The 12,310-nt window shown below is 38.8% G+C and overlaps 2 protein-coding genes across 7 annotated transcripts in view; one reads left to right on the top strand and one right to left on the bottom strand.

Annotated features, from left to right (window-relative positions):
- Positions 1-1,802, bottom strand: part of LOC121594004 (G-protein coupled receptor dmsr-1) — a 69,508-nt gene extending 67,706 nt beyond the window's left edge. Inside the window, exon 1 of one of the 2 annotated variants that reach the window (XM_041916835.1) lies at positions 1,237-1,802. The gene's annotated coding sequence lies outside the window, so the exon portion shown is untranslated. The remainder of the gene's footprint in view (positions 1-1,236) is intronic. The other variant, XM_041916836.1, reaches the window with a different exon arrangement.
- A 1,845-nt stretch (positions 1,803-3,647) lies between these two features.
- On the top strand, positions 3,648-10,605 carry LOC121594001 (serine/threonine-protein kinase PRP4 homolog). 5 transcript variants are annotated; one of them, XR_006004881.1, is made up of 9 exons: positions 3,648-4,131; positions 4,206-5,745; positions 5,813-6,399; positions 6,483-6,591; positions 6,677-7,213; positions 8,460-8,722; positions 8,845-8,974; positions 9,580-9,702; positions 9,785-10,605. XR_006004881.1 is itself a non-coding variant. In XM_041916831.1 (6 exons), exons 1-6 carry the CDS (start codon positions 4,112-4,114, stop codon positions 8,661-8,663), a joined length of 2,997 nt encoding a protein of 998 aa, XP_041772765.1. In that variant the 5' UTR covers positions 3,648-4,111; the 3' UTR covers positions 8,664-9,573. The 5 variants fall into 5 exon arrangements, 1 of the variants encoding a protein (XP_041772765.1); XR_006004880.1 differs by having other exon boundaries at positions 8,460-8,974; positions 9,785-9,895; positions 10,101-10,604; XR_006004882.1 differs by having other exon boundaries at positions 4,209-5,745; positions 8,460-8,974.
- Positions 10,606-12,310: the final 1,705 nt, after the last annotated feature.

Raw genomic sequence — 12,310 nt, 5'->3', positions numbered from 1 at the left:
TTGTACAATCTCAACCTAAACACGTCATGCGTAACAATCTGCAGCATAATTAACTCCGTTGGACAGCATTAACAAATAACTTATATTATATTTACTCACTCTACAGTCCTGTGAGCTAGATTAAATGTCAGCATTCTGCAAGCTTCCAATTACCAACGATTATATTTCGTTGCGAATGTCGCTGAGACGATTTAAATGTTTTGTTAGTTAGTCGCTCTAGTCTTCTCTTTTGCATACATATTTCATATCCATCGATATGGTTATGGGCTTTCCTACTTTAAACTGATTTTTATTGTGGCTTAGGATAACCATTGCAATGTAAAAACTACCAAAAGCGCAAGAATATTACAAAAATCACGTACGGATGTATGGATCTATGTGTATCCGAACGTGATTTTATTTCAAGCCAGCAGTCTGAACAGTGGCATAAAATATTAACTTTTCCATCAACGAGTTTTCATCGTTTATTCAAAGAAACGATTGCCGCATAGGTACACTTCCTGGTAGAGTGACTGTGTTTTCTAACAATTCGTTGGTTAACATACATATTTGATTAATCGTAATTATAAGTCAGCTTTTTCATCACCGATTTCACTCAAGTAATTTGCTAAAGTACTGCTTGCAGTTTGAAAGCTGCTTTGTTGATTGTGTTGTAGATTTAAAACAAGCGTCAGCAACAGAGCAATGTGACGAAATTTGCGAGGAATTTATCGTAGGAATTCGATCTTAAATCGCAACGCTTAGAGCTGTTACATCAATACAACAGTTTGAGCATCTCTCACTGTTGCAGACAAGAAATTTAATCACCGTAATCACTCTTTTTCCTGCCACCGACTACCGTTCCTCGATTGGTCCAGCATTGGCATGTAACCGATCCGCTTCATTTACTAAATAAGCTTTTTTTTAAGTCACGTACCACAAAACTGTGGAAACCATGCTATAGTTCTAGTATGGAATCATTTGGTAATTAGCTATTCGTAGAACGATCGTTTTAAAGAATGGTATTTTGCAACGACGAAAGTAAAAATAAAGAAAATTAATTATAATAATTGATCGTTTAGTTCAACATTAGAACACGAGTGAATAAGAAGCCATTAACACCACATCAATGGACGCCTCATATGAGCAATTATGCGAACAAGACACTGAAGAGGACGACTCGGTGACTTTATGGTAAGCATACGTGTTAAGCTTGAACGATTTGCGCCCTACAGCCAAACCTTTCCTCCGCATTACCTGCACTGGATAAAATTTCACTCCGTCAGCAGCGTATAATGATGGCCACCGAAGGGCAAACCGCAGTGTACTCCAAAAATGATGAACGAGCTCGGGACCACTTTGTACGTACTTGCTGCTGCCGTATGCTGGTCGATCGCTGCTGTGTAAAATCCCTTCGCAAACAGTGCGGTAACTCCAGTGGTATTAGCGGTAAAACTTATGCAAAACTATTCCCATAAGTACATCGTACAGATATGGTGCTTTGACCGAAATAAACTGAGCAAACGCGAAAAGCATGCATTCAAATTTATTATCTCAATCAGTACTGTACTGTTTTCCACCGAAATTGTGCCCGCATGTTTTTAATACATTCAAAACACACTCTCATCCCAACCACCCGTCAGTGCACTGGCGTTCAACCCTATCGTTGGCACTCACAAAATATGTAAAACACTGCGGTGTCCAACCGGACCACCAAACAAGCACACACTTTCTCACATACTCGCGCACAACATCGACCTACAGAGAGGCATTCAACGGCCAATCTATTCTAGCTAATTTATTACACTCGAAAAGCTAGACACAGCACCAAACAACATTTGAGAAAGCATGATATACAAAAATGTACGATTCGCCGATACACCACGTTCTTACTATACGAATGGTTCGGTTAGGTACACCGTTTGCTGAACCTCCAGCACCGCTTTAAAGTTAGCTGCCGTAAACTTTGAATCGCGAAGAAACACACAATTCTGCAATCTTATGCTTCCGTGGCGTAGACGCACGCAAAAAGGAGCAGAATATTTATATAAATTCCTTCCGTGGGCTACCAACGACTCAGAAAGACTGAATGAATCCAGCGGACGTGCGGATCGTTTTATTTATCGAATGTGCTACGTCGTTTGAATTCGCTGCCTGGCATTCTCTCACAAACTCTCTTTGGCTCTCTGTCCGTTGTGTGATCTCACCGCCAAATCTTGCCAGTTGCTTGATACTGCCACCGGTTGGAATGTTTATGCAAACGAGTAAAGCGATAAAATTCAACGAAACAACGTCGCCTCGCCTGCATTGCTCGATGTGCGCCACTAGGCGTCTCCATCAGCTCCCTTGCTAATGGATCTGCGTTGAAGAAACATCTGTTTCCGTTATCAGGGAGAGTGTTTTCGTGCATATAAAAACGCTCAGCGCAAACATCTCTCACCTTTTCATCGTACGCTGGCTCTCGTGGCCACTCGTATCATTGAGCGAACAAAACGGAGACCACACATAGCGTTGCTATCCACCAGAAACCGAAATAATAATAGTAGCCAAAAAAAAAAAAGTTTACATCCGAAGGATGAATGATACAAAAAACGTTTTGTTTTGCGTGTGCAATAGAGATAGGACGAGAGAAACGGGCACTTGCACCCGACACAAACCATGCTTCCCGTCGGCTGTTTGTTTACTTTGCGTATCCGAAACAGTACCGGTCGGGAACTCGTGGCAATCGCCGGGAGCATCTTGTCGAGGAAACCTTCCGAGCAACTTTTTAATGGAACAACAATAATCGACGCGGTTACAGTCCCAATCCAGTGTTTTGCCTAATGCCACCCTTAACGATTCACTTGTAGCGGGTTGAAGATCAAGTTTCAACCAAGTTATCTCGATTGGTTTGTAAAACTTTAAAACCTATACTTATTGAATCAATCACATATCAAACTGACCCTAATGGATCATTACGGTAGCCGATAACTGTTTGGATATTTCAAATTAAAATTCAGACGTAAATTAGTTCGTTAATGATTTTCATGAAGTTGAATGTAAAAAAAATCACTTAGGATTGCATTCCGATGTTGAACACTAGACAATATAATTGCTCAACATGATTGAATACATGACTCCTATAACATAAATATAATGGATATAATGGATTATTAGATCCAATTTGTTTCCAATTAGGCCGGCGCGTGGTACTGTTGTCAACTCGAACAAGTTTAACAATATACCCGTCAATGGTTCAAGCCCAGGATGGACTTTGACCATATACGTAGGACTTGACTATCCGGATATGAGTAAATCAATAATTGAAAGTCAAGCCCATTTGTGGTTCAGGCAGACCTTCACCGACAACGGTTGATGTGCCTAAGAAGAAAAAGAAAAAGAAGAAGAAGAAGAAGAATTTGTTTGAGGCTATTTTACTTAACGTAAAGACAAGAGAAGCCATATGCCAAAAATATGCAGGAAAACATGGAACATTGTTCAGCAAGAGGATAATGTTCAAATATATGTGCAAAACATTGCACCATCTGGTTTGGTTAACCACAAATGTTGTATTATATGCGGCAAGTGATTATAAAATGCAGTAATGTCTTTAAATTATTTTGCTTTATCAATCCTTTGTCACCGAAGTGAATTATACTTTTAACGATCAACAGCTCAGGTGAATCGATCATCCGGTGGAAAGAAACACGTATTGATCGTTAACAAACAACATACACTTTTACCAGCTTTTTTAAAATTCGAGCACTTGACACTGAACAATATTTTCGAGTACAAACTGTCCAACCCGACCGCCATCAATTTGACGTACAACTACGCCATGTGTCAATATTAATCAGTGAGCTGTCAAAATGGCTGCTTGATTCCTGTATGAACGCACCTTGCCAATTCGTTATAAATATTTTTCTGCCTTTCTGCAAACTCGTGTGTTTAAAGATAACATTCATCAAATCCACCTCATTCCTACAGAAAACTAAGTTAACATCCAATTCGACTTCTTCAACATCTGCTATTAGTTCGCTTGTTCATTCGTTGTCATAACGTCACGTCGTACACGATTCACAGCGTTGGTTGATTTGGTAGAGAAAGTGTTCAGCAAATAAACAATTTATCAACAAACTTTGCATCTTTAAAAATGGCGTCCCGGGAAGTGATGTAAGTTTAGTGAATAAACTCGATGCTGTGAATGTTTACAGAGGTCCATATTTACATGATTGTGCACTTTCCAGCAGCATCGCGTCTGATGATAGCGACACCGAGGAGGACCAGAGCCCACATAACAAATTGTCGGAACAAAAGCATAACAGCAGCTCCCGCAAACACAAGAAACACAAGCGGCACAAAAAATCATCCAAATCTGAGAAAGGGGACAAGCAGCACAAACCGAAAAAACACAAAAAACATAAACGGAAGCACCGTGGGGAGGAAGATGATCAAGAGAGTAGCTCCGAAGGCGAACATGCTAAAAACGGTGCTTCGGCGGAACCCCGTAAAGTAGAGCAAACGATTCGAGCAAAACAATCCATCGATGACGACGAGCATAGCGATGAGCGACATAAAAGAGCTGAGCATGTTGCGCGCTCGAAGAACAACGGCAGCACCAAGGACATAGTGGAAAAACGAAAAGGGCATATTTCAACCGATCCTGATAAACTGGTACAAATGTTGACGCAAAATCTGGAAAAGCGTAAAGAGGACGTAGTGTCGGTAGAAAGCGAAAGCGATGGTACCGCGGTAGAAGATGCTCCTAGTCCAGACGTTGCAGTCATTGAGGATGATGAGCTCAATCTGGAAGACTTAATGCGACAGAAAGCATTGCTACAAGCGCGCCTCGGTGAGTATGCAACCGATGAGGAAGATGACGGGCAAAGCAAAGTGTCAAGAGCCGAAATGAACTCCAGAGAACGGCCGGTGAAAAAAAAGAAGGTCGATACCAACGAAACGGTCATCACGATTGACGGTGACTCGACGCCGGATGATGACAAGCTGCGGAAAAAGTCGTCGATTGTTACCAACCGCATGTCACGAGGTAATAAAGAGGATGTTCACGTAGGACAAAGAGGAAACAACGCGGATGCCGACACCAAGAGAAGTAAAGACCAGCAAATACATCCGGCGGAGGCACGTGCCCGTCAAGTTGAACGGGACCGCGATCGCGATCGTGAAACCAGAACCAGAGACGACCGCCGCAATCGAGAAGAGGATAATTACAAACGGCGTATGGCTGAAGAGCGATATGAACGGGAAAAGGCACGAGAACGAGACCGGGAACGGGAACGGGACAGGGAACGGGCTCGAGCTCGTCAACGGGAGCGAGATCGTTCACTGGAGAGACGACGTGATCGACGAGGATACTCTCCCCGTGAGAGAAGTCGAGAAAGACGTTCGATTGAGCGCGATCGTGGCCGCCTTGGACCTATAAGAATGGGTTCGCGTGATCGCTTTCGCGGCCGTAGTAGAAGCAGAGATAGGGATATGCGAGGTGGTGGAACAAGGATGGACCGGGAAAGGGATCGCGAGCGGTTCCGTGATAGAGACCGAGCTCGAGATTACGGTCGTGGCATGCAGCGAAATGGGCGCGATGGCCGTGCTGGTGGAAAGGGCCGTAAGCCAGATGACGATCGCTTTAAAGACTCGCTAAGTGAAGGACTAAAGCAACAAAAAGAGTCAAGCAGTGAAAGTGAAATCGCAGATATTGATATCGACGACGAGGAGGACGAAGAAAAGATTATTGAAAAAAGACGAAAAGAACGTGAAGCGCTGCTCAAGGTAAATATTTTTTTAAATCTGTACAGCATTATCTAGATATACATCTTTAATAATACTATATTTTCAGAAACTGGGTGTGTTGAATGAAGACAGTAATACGATGACGGAAGTGGAGCCTCCCGAGCTTAAACAGGTCAGTATGATTAGCACAGCTCCGTCATCCCGTAACGAGAGCCGTGAAACTACTAGCCAGCGCGCAGAGGATAACGACTGCGACGGAACAGACCAATCGCTCACCCCACCGATACCGAACGAGCGGAAAGCCCTGATGGATAAGGTAGAACGTAAGCCGAAAGAATCACCCGAACCACCGAAAGATCTGGACAGGCAGAGTAAGGAACCAAAAACTTCTGCGAAAGAAAATTCTAAACGTCCCGAATGGGACATGTTTGCCGAACAGGACATCGACTCGAATTTCGACTCACCTGGCACAGTTGTGGCAAACAAACAGGCGCACGAGAATCCGGCCCTCACGGACAACTGGGACGACGCGGAAGGCTACTATCGTGTACGCATCGGTGAAATCTTGGACAACCGCTATGTGGTCGCTAACTACACTGGGCAAGGTGTGTTCAGTACGGTCGTGAAGGCGCGGGACCAGGCACGTGGTAACGCTTTTGTTGCTGTCAAAATCATTCGCAACAACGAGATCATGTAAGTAAAAGTAGTTGTTGTTGTAAAGTAGAAGTTGTTTTGTTGTTTACTCAACAATATATTTTATATCACGTGAAATGCAGGCATAAAACGGGCTTGAGAGAACTGGAAATATTGAAGAAACTGAACGACGCTGATCCCAGCGATCGGTACCACTGTCTTCGCTTGTACAGACACTTTTTCCATAAGCAAGTATGTATAGATAACTAACAATATTGTTCGATTTTTATATATTTATATATTTTTCCTATTCTCTCTCTTCGTATTACACCAAAAGCATCTGTGCATGGTTCTTGAGCCATTGTCAATGAACCTGCGCGAGGTGTTGAAAAAGTATGGCAAAAATGTAGGCCTGCATATTAAAGCAGTGCGCAGCTATACTCAACAGCTACTTCTTGCTCTGAAATTGTTGAAAAAGACGGGAATTCTTCATGCCGACATTAAACCGGATAACATTTTGGTGAACGAAAACAACTTGGTGCTTAAGCTGTGTGATTTTGGATCAGCATCTTCGATCACGGATAACGAAATTACACCGTACTTGGTTTCGCGGTTCTACCGTGCACCAGAAATTATTCTTGGCCTAACGTATGATTATGGTATCGACATGTGGTCGGCCGGCTGTTCGATCTATGAGCTGTACACGGGCAAGATACTGTTTAGTGGCCAGTCCAATAATCAAATGCTTAAATGTTTCATGGATCTGAAAGGCAAAATACCAAACAAGCTGATTCGCAAAGGACAATTCAAGGATCAACATTTCGACCAGAATTGCAACTTTCTATCTCACGAGATAGATAAAATCACCGAAAGGGTAAGTGTCATGTAATCCAAGCTACAAAATATATCCTCATGACTGTAATTTCATATCTGCATTGGTAAGAATATTCTAGTTTTATTTCATGTGTAACAGTGCTGTCTTGTTCTAAAAATTCTTTCAACATTATTTACATCATTCCAAAAACTTGTGGTTCGGTAAAATTTATATCTTTATTTCAATGTTTATGTGGTGTCCTTTTATAACATTCCCATTTCTTTAGGTAATATTTCATAGAAAACGGGAATGCTATGCGGCATTGCGGTGAAATTGCACTAATTTTGTACACCTTTTTTCTTGTCACTTATCTTGAACAATGCTAATAACTATGCTGATATTAACGTAAGCATTTTTTATCGCTTGAGTTCAATTAAAATGTTACTTAATGCGATTATTTCATGATTACATATGTTACTTAGTCATTAAATGTTTAAATCATTGAATCATTATTTACCCTGTGAATTTTTACACTGATACACAAACGAGCCGGTCTGGTGGTACAGTCGTGAACTCGCAAGCTCACTTCACTAGTGGGTACAGGCAGGCCTTGACCGACAACGGCTGTTGTGCCAAAAAAGAAAAAAAAGAAGAAGACACAAACGCATAAGAAAGTCACATGCTTAATCATGTCGTTTTTGCTGCAAATGTATTTGAAACTAGGCCAAATAGAATAAGTGTTTGAAACTAAATTTATTAATTTAGTAAAACGGAGTTTTTTTTTTCTAGGTTTAAACAACAGTTAAAATTGAAATTCATCGTTTTCCACCTGTTGTTACAGTTTTTTTTTTCTCGTAATGACGGCCTGGTTGGCCGTATCATTTATTACAGTTACATTAATTACTTTTGTTTGTTAGAGTTCCATTCATTACTATTGTGAAAATGCAATGAATGCATGAAACTTTTGATAGGTTTTCGATAACGAAGTAATTGTGGTATTTTATACTTTTTAATTGAAACAAAATAATATAATTTTTGCTATGGTTAGTTTTATTTTCTTTATTCAACAAACCTCAAAAGCACCGACATTACAGTACATGTTTAAATATGTTTACAAGAACAGACTGGTCATTAATTATATTTTCAATTTTTTTTCATTTTCGTAAGAACGCCATGTACACACATGTAAACAAAGTTAAATGAAATCACTTTAAAGAATCATCCAGATCCTACTGCTTCCACAATTTCGTATATTCAAATAAATGTTTAGACTTTGACTCATTTTTTCTCTTATATGTTTATGTAGGAAAAAGTCGTGGTAGTGTCAATGATCAAACCAACGAGGGATCTGCAACAGGAATTGATCGCTGGTCAAAATCTTCCCGACGACCAGATACGGAAAGTGTCCCAGCTGAAAGACTTATTAGACAAAGTGTTTGCACTTGATCCTGCTAAAAGAATTTCATTGAATCATGCATTGGCTCATCCGTTCATTCAGGACAAGATCTGAATACTGCACTCACCTTGCCGCGGAATTATCTGTATGCAACGGAAGTTTTATCCTTCCAAGTAATGGTTCAACGCCGAATCAACGTCAGCTATACACATATTAACGATCCTTTTCTTACTTACACTTCACTGATAAATATTTCTACATCTGCACTCGCCCGTATGTTCTTCGATCGATGAAGGAAGCCCAAATCCATCATGCAATCATCATTCATTCGTAGGAGTTGAAGTGTGTGATTGTAATACTGAAGCCCATGATGAGAAATTGTAGCTACATTTTCTCTTGTTTTTCACGAAGAAAAAATAAGAGAGGTAAACAAATGAATGCAACTCATGTAGTATCTTTAATCAACCATTTATCTTATGCAACGGAGGTAGTAACAGATACAAAATAACCATCGTAAAACTATGACTTAACAGCAGTTCTTGGTTAAAAAAGGAAACAAACCACAGTTCCTTGTTTTTAAGATAACATCATTTGACTTGTGTTCTATGACCTTTGCAGAGTAAAGTATTAAATTATCATGATGCACGATTTTGCTAAAATGTGTACAATTTCTATACAAAAACATGATGCAACTTTTTGTAAAGGATCTGTTCTTCTGATAGAAAAAAAAACTGGAAGAAATGAATTATTTTATTTAGTTTTGTTTTAAGTCATTCGTTTAAATTCTTTTGAGTAAATAGCTGCTATTGTTAAACGATGGAAAATGTGAAAATAGGTTCGTTTAGAGCGAAGGCAAAACGTAGCGAGCAAGAGAACGCGATAATAAAACAAATCCTTTCTCATGGGGATAAAAACAAACTCTATCAAAAATAGAGAAATTCGATTAGCCTAAATTACAGTTTCATTTTTATCCAATCACAAATGATCTACTATGAAACAGATTTAATTACATTGTTCTATCTTATTTCAGCATCTGATGTTGAGAATGAGTACATTTACTCAGTTGGACGACCTACTCAGTAAGCGTCAAGCGATTAATTAAGGCTTGAAAGCAATCTATGCCTTAATGGATTCCAGCCAGTATTTGACAAAAGTAAACATTTCACAATCAGACATATTTCAATTACATGCTGAATGGGTAATACTAATAATATTTTTAAATCATCCTCCACAAGATCTGCACGTCAAACAGAAGCATGCGTCCCGTCATGGATTAGGTCTCTTTTGGAATAATCCCACGGCACGCCCCTCACGGGAATTCGATGCTGTAAAGCTGTGCTTAAGAGGTAGTGAATAATTATCCAATGTTTCGTTAATTATTTACACATGTGCAAGTTAACTATTACCAACATATGTTAAGTCCTGTAGAACTCTAGTTATCGGATTGTCTTTCAATACTTCATGCATCTGATTTATTTACTCGTTTAATGAAAACAAAATTAAAGTTTGTTAATACTTTTCTTTGCTTAACAATTGTTCAACATTTTAAAGAAACTCGTCTTGTCGCAGTGGTGTTCTTATCAACATTTGGAACAGCTGAATGAAAGATGCAACCATATTACAGATGATAGCTTCGAGTAATTATGTACAACGTATCGTTGTGAATCAGGTTGTTATGTGTTCGTACCCTTGAAACAATCGCGAGAAAAAGATACTTCTTGGTCTTTGTGCTTAGTCTCTTTTCAGTCTGTACTGGTGGTTGCTACTGCTTGAAATCCAAGAGACGCCAGGGTTTTAAAGAAATGCTCTTCGTGCAAATGAAGAACGGTAAGTTCCACATTTCCATCTAACTAGTAAACTATCCGAATGTAAATGGCTCACTGTGCAGCTGGTGTGGTTTATACAGAAACTGAAGGCTCAGAACTGTTGATATTTCTTCTGGATACTTGAATAAAGATGGCTCATATTCATATTGAGATTTTAAATGGCACAAGCTGTGAGTCTTTTCAATGTATCTTTTAAGTTGTAAACAAAGTACCATGACAAATAAATAATTCATACTCTTTAATCAAATTTATCCGTCTCTATTTTTGTCTTAAAAGAGAAAAATAACTCAATAATTACAACAAAAAAATAAACTCGAAAGAACATTGATTTATTGTTAAATTAGGCTACACTTGAATTACATCTAATTAATGTTTACCATATATCACTAACCAAATTATCTAAATTTATCAATAAAACAAATATTTAAGTATATTGGCTACTCAAGAGTTTGCATATACTCTATTGAACAATTATGCGTATACTGAATTGTTAATTGAGTGAATGGTTCCAACTCAATAATTTGTTTCAGATTTTTCTAAACGAGCTTATTTAAAAAAAAATCAATAATTAATACAGTGTTTGAACTTACTTGCTTATCCGGCGCTACAACCGCTTTGTGCTTTGGCCTGTCTCAGGAGTGTCCGAAGCCGCCCACCGTTCTCGCGTCTTCGTCTGCCAATCTGTTATCCTGCCTATAATGGCTGACGCCTATTCGCCATCTTGAGACCTCAATTTTAGAACAGTCTTTGAAATAAATGTGTACATTGTTCAGATGATTAATAATAAAAAAACACTTATTATTTTCAAATATGTACAATGGATAAACCATTCCAACAATGCATTATTCAATTTAAACTACAGCAAAACTAAGTATACTCAGATTCATCGGAAAATATATACAGTCAAATGCAGCCGATAAGTGAAAGTCTTTGTAATTAAATAACACCAACAACGTGAAAAGTGAAATAATTGATTCAAAGACCGCAAATTTACTAGTAAAAAGGGCATATTTGCATTTCAAAAATTTAAAATGTCATCATAGTGCTAATAATTGTTAAGACATTTGTTATTCCGTATTTCTTTGTCATGATTTGTGATCCATTCTCTTGAAAAAGTATACGGCTATTTCACCTGTTTATAGTAGTATATTTTCCAAAATTATTTTTTCAATATTGACAAACTCCATCGTATCGTACACGCGTTATTTATGTTGAAGTTTTCCTTCAATAAGCTTTTCTTGAAGAGCAATACAGGAAAGATTTTTAAGCCATTACTTAGGACAACATTAAAATTCCTAGAGCTAAGCAACACGGCAAAGCCGTGCCTCCTGAATAAAAAAAATCCCAGAGTTAGAAATTAAAGTTGTTCCCTAATATCTCATGCAAATTAGCATAGAGAGACGTTAGTCTGACGTTGTTGGAAAATACACCACGTTTGTTTCCAAACAGCGAACAATTATATTTGTTAATTTTAAGTATATTTAACAATTACACCGCTTATTAGGCCTCCAGTGAGTTACTCCTTGTACTAGACAAAACATAATTGACACGTTTTAAAGTGGACAAAGTGCAATTTAACGTTTGATTCTCACCTCTTTAAACAAGATTCCTATTATTTACAGTAAACTCAGTAAACATAATCATTGTACTTAAACTTGACCGTTCATACCTTAACGAGATTCAAGTGTTAATTAGATTAAATATCAACTGTTAATAGAATTAAAATTTATCTATTGCGCAGATTCGTCAATGGTTTTAACAAAATTGACTCTCCTGAAGCCATGCTTTCCTTTTTTTATGAAGTATATTGGAAGAGCTCCGGGGATACAGTCGTCAACTCGAACGACTCAATAACATCCCCGTCATGGGTTCAAGCCTAGAATGGAGACCATCCTCCCGCAGCAAAGACTGACTTGACTATTCGGCTGGTTGGTA

Source organism: Anopheles merus, chromosome 2L (assembly GCF_017562075.2).
Source record: "Anopheles merus strain MAF chromosome 2L, AmerM5.1, whole genome shotgun sequence".
NCBI classification, from domain to species: Eukaryota; Metazoa; Arthropoda; class Insecta; order Diptera; family Culicidae; genus Anopheles; species Anopheles merus.
The sequence above is the reverse complement of the archived record's forward strand: the minus strand, read 5'-3'. Positions and strand labels throughout refer to the sequence as shown.